General features: G+C 41.1%; 1 protein-coding gene and 1 long non-coding RNA gene across 2 annotated transcripts in view; one reads left to right on the forward strand and one right to left on the reverse strand.

Moving 5' to 3' along the window:
* The window catches only part of LOC112578822, a 126,458-nt gene that overhangs the window by 26,022 nt on the left and 80,593 nt on the right, over window positions 1–19,843 (reverse strand). The window lies entirely within an intron of this gene.
* LOC102401702 (lysozyme-like protein 1) lies at window positions 1,260–17,068 on the forward strand. Its single transcript, XM_025264258.2, has 5 exons — window positions 1,260–1,354; window positions 5,912–6,074; window positions 6,563–6,721; window positions 16,056–16,134; window positions 16,933–17,068. Exons 2-5 carry the CDS (start codon window positions 5,936–5,938, stop codon window positions 17,000–17,002), a joined length of 447 nt encoding a protein of 148 aa, XP_025120043.1. The 5' UTR covers window positions 1,260–1,354; window positions 5,912–5,935; the 3' UTR covers window positions 17,003–17,068.

Consider the following 19,843-nt stretch of genomic DNA (forward strand, 5'->3'; position numbering starts at 1 on the left):
TGGAGTGGGTTGCCATTTCCTTCTCCAATGCATGAAAGTGAAAAGTGAAAGTGAAGTCGCTCAGTCGTGTCCAACTCTTAGCGACCCCATGGACTGCAGCCTACCAGGCTCCTCCGTCCATGGGATTCTCCAGGCGAGAGTACTGGAGTGGGGTGCCATTGCCCTCTCTGTAAAATATACTATCAGGCTTTAAAAATAAGGTACAGGTATAGTTTAAGAAGGATATAAACGACTCTATTTATATATGTGTGTCTATGTATCATATCTCTGGAAGATACAGCTGTATCAGCTGTTGCCAGTGGGAGAGAAAACTAGTGCTTCTGAAGATGGGAAAGAGAATTTTTCACTATCCTAATTATGCTTTTGGAATTTTGAGATTTGATATTAAAAATTGTATTATATCTGCACACTTTTAAAATCTTATTATTTCCCAGAATTTTTCAAAAATGTCCAAAAAAAAAAAAAAATCCAGTAGGCTTTAAAGCCCTTTATTAAAACTAGAAAACTCTATTCTAATTAAATTTTCATTTTTAATTAAGTTGCAAAAGCAAAGATTCATAACTGGAAAAGTAAACATTTATTAGGTAACTTTCAACAAAACTCTTTGATAAATTGGCATATAGAATTTAAGAAAAGAATGTAATGATAATTATGTGCAACCAACAAGAACTTTTTTTCCTTAGATCTGCATATCATAATGAGAATTAATTTCAAATATCCTTTAAATCTGAGAATGGAAATAAGTGGATCTTAAAACTAGCCCTTTAATTATTGATCCACAGAGCACTAAACCAAAGTTTTCAAAGCTAATTAATCTCATTCAATCATTCTGATCTTACTAAAAATATTTTATTAATTATAGTAATTCAATTAGAGAAAAGACACTTTGTACTGTTAATACAACTTTTGAATGTTAATTTCATGTCTGTCACATCCTTTTTAAAATTCTAGTTTGGTAGTGCTTATAATTTATACAACATATTAGTACAGAAGGACTTGAGTATGGTTTATAATTCAGTGTATACCTACAGGAGAAACACAATTAATTTTCTTTACTGATGGGATTTATGATAAAGTTTGGAGGCTGTTATTTTAGAAACAAGCTCCTCAGTGGAGTTGAGAAGTGAGGAAGAAGAAGAAAAAGAAGTAGCTTGTCCCTAAATGTAGTTATAAGTCCCAAGAAATAGAATTCTAGAATCTCTTGAGAGTTGGAAACAAAAGAGCTAAGAATTCTTCTTTCTCTAAAGCTCTACAGAAAGGTCCTCGGTTTGGCCAAGATCACTTGTGCCTGGTCAGGACCAGAATGGCTTCGTGGGATGCGGGAAGCTTGTGTGAGCTCCTAATCACTGATTAGGTAAGTAGAGCGGTGTTTCTCCTCCAGAAGCACCTGAGGCATGTCTCTGGAGCAGGTACCCTTTTAATAAGACCTAAGAAGCACAAGCTGGAATCAAGATTGCTGGGAGAAATAGCAATAACCTCAGATATGCAGATGATACCACCCTTATGGCAGAAAGTGAGAGGAACTAAAAAGCCTCTTGATGAAAGTGAAAGAGGAGAGTGAAAAAGTTGGCTTAAAGCTCAACATTCAGAAAATGAAGATCATGGCATCTGGTCCCATCACTTCATGGCAAATAGATGGGGAAACAGTGGAAACAGTGTCACACTTTATTTTTTTGGGCTCCAAAATCACTGCAGATGGTGATTGCAGCCATGAAATTAAAAGACGCTTACTCCTTGGAAGGAAAGTTATGACCAACCTAGATAGCATATTCAAAAGCAGAGAAATTACTTTGCCAACAAAGGTCTGTCTAGTCAAGGCTATGGTTTTTCCAGTAGTCATTTATGTATTTGAGAGTTGGACTGTGAAGAAAGCTGAGTGCCAAAGAATTGATGCTTTTGAACTGTGGTGTTGGAGAAGACTCTTGAGAGTCCCTTGGACTGCAAGGAGATCCAACCAGTCCATTCTAAAGGAGATCAGTCCTGGGTGTTCTTTGGAAAGAATGATGCTAAAGCTGAAACTCCAGTACTTTGGCTACCTCATGCAAAGAGTTGACTCATTGCAAAAGACTCTGATGCTGGGAGGGATTGGGGGCAGGAGGAGAAGGGAACGACAGAGGATGAGATGGCTGGATGCCATCACCGACTCGATGGACGTAAGTTTGAGTAGACTCCAGGAGTTGGTGATGGACAGGGAGGCCTGGTGTGCTGTGATTCATGGGGTCGCAAAGAGCCAGACACGACTGAGCAGCTGAACTGAACTGAACTGAAATCACTCTAGACTGGTTCTAAATAGTAAAAGGAATACATCAAGGCTGTATATTGTCACCCTGCTTATTTAACTTATATGCAGAGTACATCATGAGAAATGCTGGGCTGGATGAAGCACAAGCTGGAATCAAGATTGCCAGGAGAAATATCAATAACCTCAGATATGCAGATGACATCACCCTTATGGCAGAAAGTGAAGAAGAACTAAAGAGCCTCTTGATGAACATGAAAGAGGAGAGCGAAAAAGTTGGCTTAAAGCTCAACATTCAGAAAACGAAGATCATGGCATCTGGTCCCATCACTTCATGGCAAATAGACGGGGAAACAGTGGAAACAGTGTCAGACTTTATTTTGGGGGGCTCCAAAATCACTGCAGATGGTGACTGCAGCCATGAAATTAAAAGACACTCCTTGGAAGGAAAGTTATGACCAACCTAGACAGCATATTAAAAAGCAGAGACATTACTTTGTCAGCAATGGTCCGTCTAGTCAAGGCTAGTCATGTATGGATGTGAGAGTTGGACTATAAAGAAAGCTGAGCACAGAAGAATTGATGCTTTTGAACTGTGGTGTTGGAGAAGACTCTTGAGAGTCCCTTGGACTGCAAGGAGATCCAACCAGTCCATCCTAAAGGAAATCAGTCTTGGATGTTCATTGAAGGACTGATGTTGAAGCTGAAACTCCAAAATTTTGGCCACCTGATGCAAAGAGCTGACTCATCTGAAAAGACCTGATGTGGGAAAGATTGAAGGCAGGAGGAGAAGGGGATGACAGAGGATGAGATGGTTGGATGGCATCACCGACTTGATGGACATGAGTTTGGGTAGACTCTGGGAGTTGGTGATGGCCAGGGAGGCCTGGCCTGCTAGCTACTGAACTGACTGACTGACTAAAATCACTGTAGTGAAGCCATCTGTCCCAAAGAATCAACAATGGCAACACCCAGCTTGAAGGATGTAGAATGTTGTACTTGGGGCCACCACAGCTGCGGGCTTTTGTTTTATTTTGATTTGCTTGAGACCAGTGAGAGTCTAAAGATAAGGGATAGAAACCAACTGGATTTGTAAACTCTGTGTTATATACCTCATTGGTCTCCCTCTCGGTGCCTGGCGCAGTGCTAGGGTATAGTTCCCAGCTATACATCAGGGGGCTTTGCTATAAAGGTCCAGATACTGAATATTTTAGACTTTATGGTCTATACAATTTCCAACACAACACTCAACTGTAAAAAGCAGCTGTATACAATATATTACTAGATGGGTATGGTTGTGTCCTAATAAAACTTTACTTACAAAAAGCAGACCTATTTTACTGACCCTTGCTACTCACCAGTATGTATCTAGACACCCCATCTGGCATGTAGTCACCTTATTGGTCAGTTATCTTAAAGCCCCCATCATGATTCCCCTCTTGCTGAATATTCAGCCTTGTTCTTAGCCTCTCCTCTCAACTGGGAAACTTAGCTCCATGAGGAGAAATGAACAACTCTAGAAATGTCTAGGCAGGTGAAGAAAATGATATTGGATGAAAGTATGTATGAATGTCAGGTTCAGAATCAGGAGCAGTTACCAGAGATGTCACTCCACCCTCATCTCAGCAAGGTCGACCTATTTGGGGAAGACAGATTTCTTTGGAAGAAGAATCACTTCTGGAAAACCAGTAGCCAGCAAGGCATGGATCTTTTGATCCTACTTACTTTTCAAATGATTAGGTGGGAGTCCCTTTATGTCCTCCCACCACCAGCACTTTCTCCTCTTTTGACTAATCGTCATTTGTCCCCTTCTTGCTTGCCATTGATACCAAGCTTTTCGGGGGACCCATGAAACAGTGATGGAAGAACCCAGAAAAATATTATATTGCATTTGCAATATAACACTGATATTTTTGAAGCAACATTCCCATGTTTGGAAAAGTATCAAGAGAAAAAGGAGATAATGAGTTATGGAAAAAAAAGAGGAAAGATAAGGTGCTAAATATTCTACCTTCAGAATGGATACATGTATATGTATCGCTGAGTCCCTTTGCTGTCCACCTGAAACTATCACAATATTGTTAATCAGCTATGTGCTGTGCTGTGCTTAGTCGCTCAGCCACGTCTGACTCTTTGTGACCCCATGGACTGTAGCCCTCAGGCTCCTCTGTCCATGAAATTCTCCAGGCAAGAATACTGGAGTGGGTTGCCATGCCCTCCTCCAGGGGATCTTCCCAACCCAGAGATAAAACCCAGGTCTCCCACATTGCAGGTGGATTCTTTGTCCGAGCCATCAGGGAAGCCCGGTAGTCGGCTATACTCCAATGTAAAATTAAAAGGTTTTTTAAAAATAAAGATAAAAAATAAAACATTTCTTGTCTTCTAAAAAAATCTTCTCCCTTCAATAAACTCCCAACAATAAATCTTTTTTTTTCTATAGTCTCTTTTTTTTTAATTTTATTTTATTTTTAAACCTCAAACACTGTATTAGTTTTGCCAAACATCAAAACGAATCCGCCACAGGTATACATGTGCTCCCCATCCTGAACCCTCCTCCCTCCCAACAATAAATCTTAAGGTTGTCTATGAAGACCCATGTATATCCATCTCTGGTTGAAACCGAGATGTCTGATTCCACGTGTGCAGGTGATGCTTACCTCATTGTACTCTGGTTATTTCTAGTCATAGAGTTAATGGGGAATCCGAGAAATGTGTTACTCTCTGTGGATTCTTTCTGGACATCAGTAAAGGAAGGTTGATTCCCTTCCTTGCCAGGTCCCGGGAGCTTGGCATTTACTAGAAAGTAGCATGTAAAATGTGAGAGTTGGACTGTGAAGAAGGCTGAGCACCGAAGAATTGATGCCTTTGAACTGTGGTGTTGGAGAAGACTCTTGAGAGTCCCTTGGACTGCAAGGAGATCCAACCAGTCCATTCTGAAGGAGATCAGCCCTGGGATTTCTCTGGAAGGAATGATGCTAAAGCTGAAACTCCAGTACTTTGGCCACCTCATGCGAAGAGTTGACTCATTGGAAAAGACTCTGATGCTGGGAGGGATTGGGGGCAGGAGGAGAAGGGGACGACAGAGGATGAGGTGGCTGGATGGCATCACTGACTCAATGGACGTGAGTCTGAGTGAACTCTGGGAGTTGGTGATGGACAGGGAGGCCTGGCGTGCTGCGATTCATGGGGTTGCGAAGAGTCGGACACGACTGAGCGACTGAACTGAACTGAGCATGTAGAATGAATGGCTTCCCAGGTGTCACTAGCGGTAAAGAATCTGCCTGCCAATGCAGGAAACTTAGAGACTCGGGTTTGATACCTGGGTTGGTAAGATCCCCTGGAAGAGGGCATGGCAACCCACTTCAGTATTCTTGACCGGAGAATCCCTTGGACAGAGGAGCCTGGTGGGCTACTGTCCATGGGGTCACAGAGTTGGATGCAACTGAAGTAACTGAACACGCACGCACAACCATGTAGAAAGTTTTAGAGAGCCTGCAATCATTCCTTCCCTGTACTATGTACTGTTGGCACTTGGGTTTTCCCTGATGCTGGTTCTCAGTGTTTACAAGTGACAGGACACATTCAGGCTGGCAGATTTGGAAGTTCTTGTTGGCCAGAAACTTCCTTGGGAATCAAGCAGGGTTGTCTGATGTGGTCTCTTATTCTTGACAGGTTCTGCCTTCAACAGGCCTGGGGATGAAGGCTGCTGGTATTTTGGCCCTGATGGGCTGCCTGGTCACAGTCGTTGAGCCCAAAATCTACACTCGGTGTAAACTGGCAAAAATATTTTCGAGGGCCAGCCTGGACAATTACCGAGGCTTTAGCCTTGGAAACTGTGAGATTTCTCCCTTCCTGTTCTCTTCCTGCCCTTTAACTCTTCCTTGAGATGTCAAAGACCCCTCCCATATCCACTTCTGTTGGCTTCCAGCCTGTCCTTGCTCTGCCCCACCAGCGGCTGCTGGCTATTCACATGTCCTCCCCGACTGCTCTCCAGAGCTTCCCTCCCCCTCCCTGCCCCTCCTGTCCTCACTCCTGGAATCCTGTATGATTGACATCAGCAAGGGAAGGAGAAAACAGCTCCCTCTTGCTGGCATTGCAAGGAGCAGACCTGATACTTCGTCTGGTCCAGGGTCAGCCGCTGACTAGGTGTGCCACCCTGCCCAGCCTGTGCCTCTCAGGTGTGCTACCTGCCCTGACACTCCCCAGGGCGTGTCAGGAGCAAAGCATTGGTGTAATACCTATAAGGGAACTCTCCCCTAAGAGCAGATAGGAGGAAACGATGAATTTCTTTTATTGACACTCCTGGCTTTTTTTCCCCTCTAGGGATCTGCATGGCCTACTATGAGAGCCACTACAACACCACGGCTCAGACCCAGCTGGAGGACGGAAGCACCGACTATGGCATCTTTCAGATAAACAGTGACACGTGGTGCAGAAGTACAAAGCTACAAGAGAAAAACCGCTGTCATGTGGCCTGCTCAGGTAGGCTTTTGATTCCGCAAATATCATCCTTAGGAACAGACAGGAAAGCTGACCATGGACTATCTACCCATCTTCTGCTTTAACCAAAATTTGGAAGTTCAGATGTGCAAGTGGGTCTGTAAATAAATTATTATAAATTATTCAAGAGTTCCCCAAAGTGGCACTCACAACCTTGTGGCCAACTTGTCCAAAGATGGTTTATTCCATCCAGGGTGGGTTTTATGAAGCCCACCACAAAAACAGGGGCCTGGACAAACGACCTGACTACACTTTCATGCATAGAGAGGTTAAATATGTTCGTTAAGAAGGAGAAAGCTGTTTGCTAGCTGATTTCCATAAGCAATCCACTCAAAAGATGCAGTTGAAACTTCTTTATACAGAATGAGACAAATTCACTTCACACAGCACTTCTTCAACAGTAGAAATGATGCTAGAATTTATTTCTAAGTCTTTCTCTTTAATCACTCAGGAAATATATGTGGGCATAGAATTGAGCATAGCAGGACTCTTCAGACATGAATTCTGGTGTTAAGGAAGAATGCTTATACAAAGTTATATAAATGACTATAAACAGGTGTGAGCTTCAGAGGAAAGAGATGTTATTAATAAAGTCATGGGAAGCTTTATAGACATCATGATATTTTATTTAATATTTGGAAGATAGATAAGATTTGGAAATTCAAGGATAGAGAAGTGTTATTCCAGTTAAGGAGAACAAAAAAGCAAAAACGTGCATAAAATATAACAGGATATGTGGTTGGAAAGTTTGATGACTACCTGACCATGAAGGGCCCTGGAACCCAAGCTGAGGAGAGTGCACTGATTTCTGCCCGCACTAGGAAATCAGAATGGGTCAGTGGCATTGCTTCAGAAAAATGAATATGCAAGCTGGATATGAGAGAGATTAAAGAAGAGACAATTTAATTGCCCCTCCAATTGTTGAGGTGAGAAATAAACAGACCAGAATGATGGTCATGGCTGGCAGTATAGAGAAGAACATGCAAGAGACAGCAGTAGAAGGATGAAGCAAAGTAAGTGACGGTCTTGTTTGCTCACCTGTAGAATGCAAACCCCATGAGGGCAGGAGTTCTAGTTCAATCACTGATGCATTCTCAATGCCTAGAATGCTCCCTAGCCATTGGAGCTCAAGAAATATTCATTGACTAAATCAATGGAGGGAAGGTCAAAAGACTGAAGACAAGGAGCCATAAAATATTCTCCAGCAAATTCCTTAAGAGCAGGAAATAAACTTTTAATTTCTCATAGACATGCACAAGATAATCAGTAACCAAGTGTGAATGTATGAATGACCGCACACTGTGTTAATTTACCTAATAAATTAGTAGCCCCTGCCCCTACTTTACTGTGGAATGCTCACTACCTCCTGGGGCCAACCACTCAATTTTTGGTCAGCCTTTATTTTAGAACATTCTTTTGTTGAGCCAAAATCCATCTCCTCATAGTGTTCTCCCATTAATGCTGGTTTCTCCTTCTGGATTTATTAAAAACCAATTTTCTCTGTTTTGTACATTGTTGTTGTTCAGTTGCTTAGTTTTGTCCGACTCTTTGTGACCCCATGGACTGTAGCATGCCTGTTTCCTCTGTCCTCCACTATCTCCTGCAGTTTGCTCAAATGCATGCCCATTGAGTTGGTGATGCCATCTAACCATCTTATCTTCTGCTGCCCCCTTCTCCTTTTGCCTTCAACTTATCAAATGTTTGAAAATGATGATTAGGAGGTACTTCTCATCTCCAAATCTTATCTCCCAGGCTAAAACATTCAATACCTTCACTTTTATACAAATAAGACTTTTTAAAACCCTCCCCTTCCTGGTTAATCTCATTAGCATACCCTATGAGCTTGCCACTAGAGTCTTCCAGTTAAATATGGCAGTCGGATGTATAAGTATTGTTCCAAGCTGAAAGTGAGAGGACTAATGGTGACTAATTTAGCAATCAGAGAAATCTGAATCCTAAGCTGACCGTGGGAAAGCCAAAAAGCAACCACAGGATCCCAAAAGAGCTCAGAAATCAGCAACATCAGCTACTTCCAGAAACTGGGGTGAAGGCAGGCTAAAAACGGTATGATTAATTGGAAAGTCAGTTAAACAGCAGCTGACTCATCTCCTGATTCCATTCATCTATTGACTGTTCCTCCCAACCCTGGCAAGTTACTGGAGCTCTCTCTCTTGGACAAAATAGGTAGAAATTCTCTCACTGAGGGACCTCACCAACCTTTGAGTGTGAGAGCTCCATCCTAAGAGGGAGTCAAGTTCCTGTAGTTCCAGTCACCTCCCTCCACTCTGATCCCTGAATGATGGCAGCCAGCCTAGTCTTTCCAGAAGAGAAGACCCTAGTTTGGGGAATCCAGAGAGAGGAAAAGGAAAACTAGATTCTGAGTGGGGGCTTCCCAGTGAACAAATTAGCTAGATCTCCCTCGGTGAGATGCACAATTGAAAATCCCCACCTCTCTACTGGATTCCTAATCAGCTTTTTTTTTTTTTTTTTTAGCATACTTCTCTTAAATAAGTGCAGCTAACTAGAAGTCTGCCAATGACTAGACTTCATAGGCTGTCACTGGCATGAGAAAATGAGACCATCACCAACAACAAAAACCAGATAAAAGTAATTTGTTGAAAGCAGAGATTATACAGCAAAATGAAAACTTCAAATGAAAAAAAACTATTATTAATATCTTTGGTATATTTAATTTAGAATGAATTTCTTATAGACAGCATATAATTGAATGCTGCTTTTAGAGCTTGTCCAACAATCTCTGCTTTTTCACAGGAATGTTTAGATCAGGGAACTTTTTCTGAAAGGAATAGATAATAAATATTTTATGTTTTGTGAGCCATATAGTCTCTTTTGTAATTATTCAACTTGTCATACAGCACAAAAGCAGCCACAGACAGTATAGAAATGAATAGGCATCATTGTGTTCTAATAAAACTTTATGTACAAAAATGGAGGGTGGGTCTGTGGGCCATAGTTTGTGCTGAACTTTGATTTAGATTATTTATATTCAATGTAATTGCTGATATGATTACTTTAAAATCCACCATGTTGTTATTTGTTTCCTATTTGTTCCATCTATCCATCTACTCTTGGTTTATTTTTCCTGACTTTTGGATTAAGTGAATATTTTCCAGTATTTGATTTTATTTCTATTACTGGCTTTTTAAGTATATGTGTGCATGCTTAATTAGTCTCTCAGTTGTGTCTGACTCTTTGAGACCCCATGGACTGTAGCCCTCCAGGCCCCTCTGTCCATGAGATTTCCCAGGCAAGAATTCTGGTGTGGGTAGCCATTCCCTTCTCCAGGGGATCTTCCAAATCCAGGGATCAAACTTGGATCTCCTTCATTGCAGATTGATTCTCTACCATCTGAGCCACCAGGAAAGCCCTTATTAACTTTATTTCTGTTTTAGTTTTAGCATATCTTCTAGGGTTTACAATATGCATCCCTTTCTACCTCCAAATAACATTATACCACTTCACATATAATAAAGTGGACACTTGAACAAGGTATTACTAAAGCCTACCATTGACTAGAACCCTTACCAACAGCGTAAACAGATGATTAACACATATTTTGTATATGTATCATATACTGTATTCTTACAATAGAGTAAGCTAGAGAAAAAAAACATTATTAAGAAAATGATAAGGAAGAGAAAATACATTTACTCTATCATATGTATTGATTCTGTAAGCTTATATCACCTGTTTGTAAGATGAATTATCTGTCAGTACCCACATCAATTTTGTTTTAGATGTTTTAGATGATACAAAACACTGTAGATGTTATATATATTACTAACACTGGACTATCTATTACTATCTTTTCATTACTAAAATGAAAAGATAATGTGAAAAAGGAATTCATATTTATAGGTATAATGATTCATGCATTAATAACCAAGAAGCAGCAATATGATCACTTTATGATCGCCTAGTGCCGTCAATACAATTGCCTCACAATAGCCCAGCCTATACTCTAATAAATGGTTAGAAATTTTTATGGCATGCAGTATTGCAGTCATACTCATAATAAAGTATTGGAAGCATTGTTGCATTTTTAAATGAGAGAAAGAGACACATACTGTACGGTGATATAATTCTCTGAAGGCAAAGTTATAAAACAGGAAGGGAGCTAAAGTGAAAGTTGCTCAGTTGTGTCTGACTCTTTGTGACCCCATGGACTGTAGCTCTCCAGACTTCTCTGTCCATGGGACTCTCCAGGCAAGGATACTGGAGTGGGTAGCTGTTCCCTTCCCCAGGGGATCTTCCCAACCCAGGGACTGAACCCAGGTCTCCAGCACTGCAGGCAGATTCTTTATCGTCTGAGCCACTAGGGAAGCCCAAGGAAGCTTACACATTGCTAATTTTATATTAAATAATCACTCACCTTGTACCTATTAAGGATAGACTAGTGCCTACACAAGAGAAGGGAACAACAGAGGATGAGATGTTTGGATGGCATCACCAACTCAATGCACATGAGTCTGAGCAAGCTCTGGAAGTTGGTGATGGACAGGGAAGCCTAGGCGTGCTGCAGTCCATGGGGTCATAAAGAGTTGGACACAACTAAGCGACTGAACTAAACTGAGTGCCTACATATATTTTATGCATTTATGACATATCTAACTATTAATTTTTGATATTTCTAGGCTATGTGGTTTACAAGTGTTTTCAAACTGTCACAAATCTCAAAAAAAATGTTTCCAATATATTCATTGAAAAAAAAATCCAAACCAATGTTTTTCAAGGATCTGCTGCATAAGAATTTTATACTATTGTGGTTCAATTTTCCCCATCATGTCTTCTGTGCTAAGTTGTCGTCCTTTTTACTTCCACATGTTATACACTTCACAATGCTTTTAAAAAATAATTTTATTTATTTATTTTTGGCTGTGCTGGGTCTTTGTTGCTGTGTGGTCTTTTTCTCTAGTGGCAGCAAACAGAGGTTGCTCTCTAGTTATGCTCAGGCTTCTCATTGTGGTGGCTTCTCTTGTTTCGGAGCATGGGCTCTAGGGCTAATGGGGTTCCGTAGTTGTAGTCATGGGCTCAGAAGTTGTGGTCCCCAGGCTCTGGAACACAGGTTCAGTAGCTGTGGCACATGGGCTTGGTTACTCCAAAGCATGTGGGATATTCCCAGACCAGCAATTAAACCCATGTCTCTTGCATTGGCAGGCGGATTCTTTACCATTGAGCCACCAGGGAAGCGTGGTGTATGTATTTCTACATACATTACATGCATGCTCTACACCTCACAACATGTATAGACACAGTATGTTTTTTATTATTTTTGCTTTTAATGACTATCTTTTAAGTAAAATGTTCAGATAAGAAGGATCTCTTTATATTTACCATACAATATTTATCATTTGGTGCTTTCCAGGTGGTTCAGTGGTAAAGAATCCACCTGCCAATGCAAGAGGCTCAGATTCTATCCCTGGGTTGGGAAGATGCCCTGGAGAAGGAAATGGTAACCCACTCCAGCATTCTTGCCTGGAAAATTCCATGAACAGAGGATCCTGGCATGCCACAGTCCATGGGGTCACAAGAGTCAGATACGACTGAGCACACACCCATTTACCAATTACAACATTCTCTATAGCTTTGGTGCCTTCCTTTGGACACACAGTTAAGGGCTATTTCCTTTCAGCCTAAAGACCATCCTTGAACAATTTCGTGGAGTAGAATTCTTCTAGGAAGCATCTTTCTGCTTTTGTGCGTCTGAAAATGTCTATATTGCATTATCTTCTGTAAGGGATATTTTCTACATATATAAAACTCTAAGCTGACAGATGGAGAAAGAAATGGCACCCCACTCCAGTATTATTGCCTGGAAAATCCCATAGACGGAGGAGCCTGGTAGGCTTCAGTCCATGGACACGACTGAGCGACTTCACTTTCACTTTCAAGCTGACAGATATTTTTCTCTCAGCTTACTAAATATGTCCTTTATCTTCCGCTTGACTTGTTTATTATGAGAAATCAGTGATTTTCTCACTTGAGTTCCCTATATGTATCATGTCCTTTTTCTCCATCCCCTTTTACAATTTCTTCATCAACAATATCTAGCAGTTTGATCACAAATGCCTATTTTTTCATGTTTATTTTGCTTGATATTCACTAAAATTTTGGATCCCTGAGTGAATAATGTTTAAACTTTCTCCTTCTAAGAGTCTAATAACACATATGCTAGATCATTTTTGTATTCACATTGATCACCGAGACTCTTCTTTTTTTTCAGACCTTTTCCCTTTCTGTGTTTTATTTTCAATCATTTTATGTTCAAGATCTCTGATCATTTTTGTGCAGTGCCTGATCTATTAAATTCAGCAATTGAATGTTTAATTTCAGATATTGTATTTTTTCAATGCCAGGTAATTATATTATTTCTTTCATTTGATTGATGTTTTCCTATAAGTCATTGTTATCAATAAACATATTTATAAGCACTGTTTTAAATTTCTTATCTAATTCAATCATCTCTGTCATTTCTAGGTCTTTCTCCTGGCTGTGAATTATGTTTTTATACATTTTTGTACATTTGATCAATTTTTTACTGGATACTAGACTGCATGTATATTACATTGCTGAGTGTCTGGATTATGCTGTGTTCCTTTAAGGATTATTGAAGTTCATCTTGGCAAGTAGTTAATTCTGGTCTGGGACATTCTAGAGTAGTCTTTATGGGAGGGCTTGTGCAGCCTTACTGTCAAGGTATTTATCTATAGCATCTCTTGAATAAACCAGGGCTCAGCAAAGTCTCTCTCCTCTGGCCAGTAACAGATCACATCTCCCCACGTGAGCCCTGCAGTTGTTGAGGTTTCTGGTAGCAGTTTTCGGATTACTCTCATGGAGTTTTTCAGTCAAAGACTCAGAGGTCTCTCTCTGCAGAGTTCTGGCACACTCCTGGGTGGCTCCTTCCTCACAGGGACCCCTCTCCACAAATTCCAACTGTCTTGGCCTCTGATCTCTACTTAGATTGCCATAGCCTGCCAGGATTCTACCTTTGTGGTCTGGAAAGTGCCTCTGGGCAGAAAGTCACAGCAATCCCAAGGCTCACCTCATCTGGTTTCTATCCCTCAAAGATTCTGCATTCCCTATTGTCTAGCTGTCTAGCTGTTACAGTAGGAGAGAAAATCTCTAGTGCATCATGGCCAAGCTTGACTTTATGTGCAGTTTACTAACTGAATATTGTCCAACAGAACAATTATTGAAATGTGGGCTAAATGTATATTTATTTGCAAGACAACAGTGGATTCTCAGAAATTAAAATGTTAGATGGCTTATAGTTAGAGGTGAAGGATCACTCATATCTGTTTTCTCATAAAAAGAGCTTGGGATTTTTAGGGAAAGCTTTAAAATAGAAAACAGGATGTTGGTTTTATATCCTAATCACCCTCCATGACTGTCTTCCCCCAGCCTCAGTCCAGAGAGGCTATAAATAGGGACAATGTCATTCCGTCCCATGGATTACAGAAGTAGGGCTATCCGTCATGGAAACCTGGAAACAAGCTAGCATTGGGGTGTGTGTGCAACATAGGTGGCATCTCATGTGTGTACAAAATACACGCACTTCATGCCCATCTACTGAAGCTAGTCCTCTTCTCAATCCCAGACCAGACCATGTGCCTCAAATTGCTGTTAACCTTCCCCAAATTATTTGGATATAGTATTTTTTATATAGAGATATAAATATATCTATGTATACACACACACATGCATATAATAATATAATAGCCATTTTTGTTTCCCTCCAATAACTTAGTCCTTATTAAAACAGACTTTAAGGAAGCAGTCATTGCCTTCTATACCTAGTATAGCCCACCTATATTAATCTCTGTTTCTCCTACCAGCCTGGTATCTGAGTTGGCTGTTGCTACTTCAGAAAGGACAAGGAGATGTAAATTTTGGGGTTTTGCAGTAGAACGCCACCAAAAAGAATTGGTTCTTTTTTGTGTAGATTGTTGCTGTTTTCTGTTGTTGGATGGGGGAGAATAAAAGAGTCCCTTGAATGATGTTTGATATTCAACAGAACCCTCTCCTTATCCATGTGTGATTGAACAGAATTGTCTATTTGAACACTGAGCAGAAGCCACTGTTGGCTCAGGTCCTTGTACATACGTGCTCCCTGGGCTCATTTCTGCCCCTTTGCTGCCCCACTGTGGTGATTTCACTGTGTTTCCACATTTTAGCCCAGAACCAGGTTCTTTATTCCCCCACCCCCTACCCCTTTAACATATTTTCCTAAAGAAATTCAAGCTTCCATGAAACTTGTTGTTGTTTGTTTTTTTTGCATTTGCAAAACATCTCACTTGTGCAACAAAATGGTAGAACAAAGTGGGACGTTGACAAACACTCTCCATGAATCGCACAGCCTGGGCCTGCAGCACCCACCCTTCCCACCGACCTGTGCACGGCATCTCCAGACTAGCAACCCGCTTCACCCCCAGTGGGAGCCTTGCTCTCTGTGTGCAGGTCTAGCAGAACATCCTCTGCAGATCGCAGCTACAGTCTCCCCTGCCCACTGCTGCTTCCACCCATTCTTCTACAGGTGTGGATCCCTAACAAAAACACCTTGCACCCCAAACTCACCTCCACATCTACTTCTGGAGAACGCAACCTGAAACAGAAATGACGTTGGGCTTTTTTGTTTATTTGCCTTTTCCTGTCATATTCGTGTTGAGAAGGATTTTGAGGTCACTTCTGGTCAAGTGGTATGAATTAATACATTTTCAGTTGAAAGATTTGTTATGTCTGAAAACCATAGAAAAAGTAATAAAGGCAAAGGTTTCACATAAAGCTTAAAGTTTTCTTCATGTGAAAAATACTTTGGGTATAAAAAAAAAGTTTAATGCACAAAACAGAAAGCTACAATAAATGGAAGTTTAATCATTACCTATAAGGAGATCTTACATGCCAAATTAACATGAGTCAAGAAAACACTACTGTCCTGTCCAGCTTTTATGTTTCTTTAGGACAGAAACATTTTCCTATTGTGTTTTACCTAAACACATTTCCAAAAAAAATTTTTTTTTCCTATTATGTTTTCCCTAAACACACTTCCAAAAGCCTTTCAGGGCTGGTCTATTCCTCTATCAAAGAGTCCTAAACTTCAAGATGTGGATGGCCTAGAAACAAAAACAATCCTTTCTTTGTGAAGAAGTGGAACAACAACAACAAAAAGGAGACAGCTCATAGTTCTTCCAACCCTCCTGCTCCAAAATGCAGTGAGAAAAGTGAAGAAAATCTGATTTGGGCTTCCCCTCCTCCAACAGCAAATTCTCAGCTAACCCTCTACTGCTCTCTCTTATAGCCTTGATGACTGATGACCTCACGGATGCAATTATCTGTGCCAAGAAAATTGTTAAAGAAACGGATGGCATGAACTACTGGTAAGAGTCTTTCCTTGGGAGACAAGCTGGCATGGGTGAAACCCTTAGTGTGTGTGTTCATCAAAGCTGCAGGAGATGGGAACAAGTTCCCCTCTGCAGAGTGGTCCAGCAATTTCCACTTGACCTCATCTATGCCATCCTCCATTGCTGTGTGGGTATGCAGTGAACCTGGGATTAGTATGGGGAGTAGAGGGTTAGGGAGTCAGAATTATTTGCAATTGCTTTTCACATCAAGATGTTCCAAACAATGAAGAGAGGGCTGTTTTCTCATGTGAACTGGAAAGCATCAGTGAAGACAATACACCAGAAGAAAAAGCTCGAGCTTGCTCTAAATTTGGATATGATTTGAGAAGTCAGTGGCAGTGAGAGGAAAATAACCATGTCGGTTACATGAGAAATGGACAGGAAACTTCCCCAGGTTGTGTGTGAGCTATGGCTTAGCCAGTGCCCACTGGCTCTCTGCAGCTGTGTTTTCTTGTGAATGTTGCTGATCGGGTCACTCACTTGCAGAACCCAAATTTTAAGAGCTGTGGGTGTTTAACTAAACGCCCCATCCTTATAAAAGTTGTTTGCTTGTTGCTGAGGCTCATATAGACTAGGAGAAAACCAGGGAGAGGGAAGTCTAAAGGCAAAAAAGATGGCGTCTTTAGATCAGGACTTGGATCGGGACCAGAAACAAATGACACTAAATGCTGGGCACTGCTGGTTAAGTGGGTTACTTGTCTATGGTTTTTGAGCCTCAGAGCATTTGGGCTGTCACACTTTGCTCTGTTGTTCCTTCTTCCCTCTCCTCCCCAGGCAAGGCTGGAAGAAGAACTGTGAGGGCAGAGACCTGTCTGAATGGAAAAAGGGATGCGAGGTTTCATGAACTGGACAGTACCAAGGATGCTTTATGACTGGCCCTAGTGAGAGTGGTCATGTCATCTTCTCCTCCATCCTCCTGATGGTCCTTCTCAAAGTTGGAGAGCGAAAGTTAAGCTATATTTTTAAGGAAATAAATATTTCCGTTTAAATGTCTTGACTTCACCCTGACTCAGTTCCAATGATGTCATAATAGCACAAGGTTAAGACTTGAAAAGTCACCTATAAAATGTTCTAGTCCTATGAGGAACAAACTTCTCTTCTTTATGGCTGCATATTTTAAAAATACAATTCCCGGGTCCAGGGGAACACTAGAGGAATGACAATAGTTTGCTGACCTCTGGCCTGGAGCATTGAGTCCTTCTCCTCGTCATTGGATGTATAGCCCTTTCTCAGCTCAACTCTCCTGGAGAGAATGTTCCCACTTCCTCCAGGCAGTTGTGAGAGACATTCTAATGGGACCAAACACTGAAGTTGCAGCTCTTAGCTCCAGTGTTCCCCTTGTATTCCAACATCCATTTAAGTTTAATCTATCAAAAACCCTGGTGGCTCAAACAGTAAAGAATCCACCTGCAATGCAGGAGACCTGGGTTCGATCCCTGGGTTGAGAAGAACCCCTGGAGGAGGGCATGGCAACCCACTCCAGTATTCTTGCCTGGAGAATCCCCATGGGCAGAGTCCATGGGATTGTAAAGAGTCGAACACGACTTAGAAACTTTCACTATCACTATCAAAAACACTTACATCCTCAGAACAAGATTGTTTCTAGACTTAGACCTTCAGATTTTATTAGTTTGGTCTGGAAACTGACTTATCTAAAAGATACTTCATTACCTGGAATTGTGGGCTGAGGAGCCCAGATCCCAAAGATATTCCCAGGATGCTTTCTGCTCCATGCAGAGATGGTTTCTCTTTTGGGCAGCTCTGTTATGCTGAGTTTTGTCTTGTCCATTCTCTGTCCTGGCTAGAGTTAGAAGTGGTTGGGCTGTCTTGTTAGAACTTTAGGGTCAAGTTGAATGCAATCTGACCTTGAGAATGCACTAACTTGAGGTTTGTTGGAAAAATGGTTATGCTTGGAAATATGTTGCCCGGTTGGAAGGAAGTCCTCACTAGTCAGGTCGATGGGTTTTATGATAGTACCAAAGTAACCCATAAACACTCTCTCATTGCCAGCTGCCTGGGTTTTACTATTGGCTCATTTCACATCCACAGGCTTTTCTCACAGGAATAGGCTTTAAAAAATCTGAATGCTACTTGCCAAACAAATAAACTTTTATATATGTCTAAACAAACATAATCCTGTGACAATTTAATAGGCATTACAAGGCATAGGGGGAAAAAAGCTTTTGAAACTTCTGATGTAAGAATCAAAAAAACAATTCTTTAACAGGACTGAAGACAAGCTACAAAATTGAGAGTCCATTAAGCTCTACTAAATTAATAATCAGTCCTTGTAAAAGTCCATAAATATGTATTTTTCATTATTATTGTCATTCATCCACCTCACAGTACCCATTCTTGGCCAAATCTCCTGCATTGTTAAAAACAGTGGTACCATGTTAACGACTTAGGTGGGCATGGAACCAGGTGCCAGTCATTCAAAGACTAGAGGAAATTTTTTTTAACAACAAAAAAAGTGTTTTGAAATCCAAAATGAAGGGAAACTGGCTGGCCCTACACTTTGACTGACCTCTGTGCAAAAGTCATAAGTGTTCTAAGCATGCAAACCTACTGTTTCTCTCCAGTGTTTCATTTAGTGTTTCCATAAATAATAATTTAGGATAAAAAATGCATGGTCTTGGATAATTTTCCACAATCAATGCCCTCTGAAATTCAAGAGGAAAATATTACTCCTGTTCCCTAATTATCTTTGTTTAATAAAATTATATTAAAATAAAGAACTAAGATCTATATTCCCTTTTATAGTTTCTAAAAGTGAAATTCAATTGGTTGTGTCTGACTCTTTGCAACTCCGTGGATTGTAGCCCGCCATGCTCCTCTGTCCATGGAATTCTCCAGGCAAGAATACTGGAGTGGGTTGCCATGCCCTTCTCCAGGGAATCTTCCTGATCCAGGGATCGAACCCAAGTTCTCCCACATTGCAGGCGGATTCTTTACCATCTGAGCCACCAAGGAAGCCGTCACTCCTATTCCCTAATTATCTTTATTTAACAAAATTATATTAACATAAACAACTAAGATCTATATTACCTTCTACATTTTCTAAGGCACTTGGAAATAGATTTTCAGTTTCTCCTAACAACGACATCAAAAAAAAAAAAATCTAAAACATGAAAATCATTTCTTTCAGTTGAAGAGTAGACATGGCCTGAGAAAGCATGACAGACTTCACTGTCATCCAGGGCAGCCGCTCCATGGAGGGTCAGGTTGCTAGGAGTTCCTGATGGGCTACGATGTCCTGGATGGAAATTCACACAACCAGCTTCCAAAAGAGCCAGTGCCTGGGAGTGCAGGGGAATGCATGGGCACCCCAACTGTAGCAGAGTTTCTGGACTGCAATGAGCTTCCTCTAGGGACCTCAAGGCAGCTACACAGCATGGTGGCTTGGCTAGGTGACCATCTCTTTGCCTCGTTTTCTTTCTGCCTCATATCCAGTTATTTCTACAGTTCAGGAGATTGGGGAAAAGAGGCACATGCAAACCATCTGAATCACAGAGACACAGCATCCGTGTCAGTTGATCCTTCTGTAACGGCAGAAAGGTCAGAAGGCCAGGTGGTAATGAACAGTCTCACTGGAGAAGGGAAGGGGCAGAAAGACAAAGAATATATTTCCTTACACGAGGCTGCAACTTGAACAATTTTTACCACGAGACCTCCTTGTTGAGGG

The sequence above is a fragment of the Bubalus bubalis genome, chromosome 14 (assembly GCF_019923935.1).
Source record: "Bubalus bubalis isolate 160015118507 breed Murrah chromosome 14, NDDB_SH_1, whole genome shotgun sequence".
NCBI lineage: Eukaryota > Metazoa > Chordata > Mammalia > Artiodactyla > Bovidae > Bubalus > Bubalus bubalis.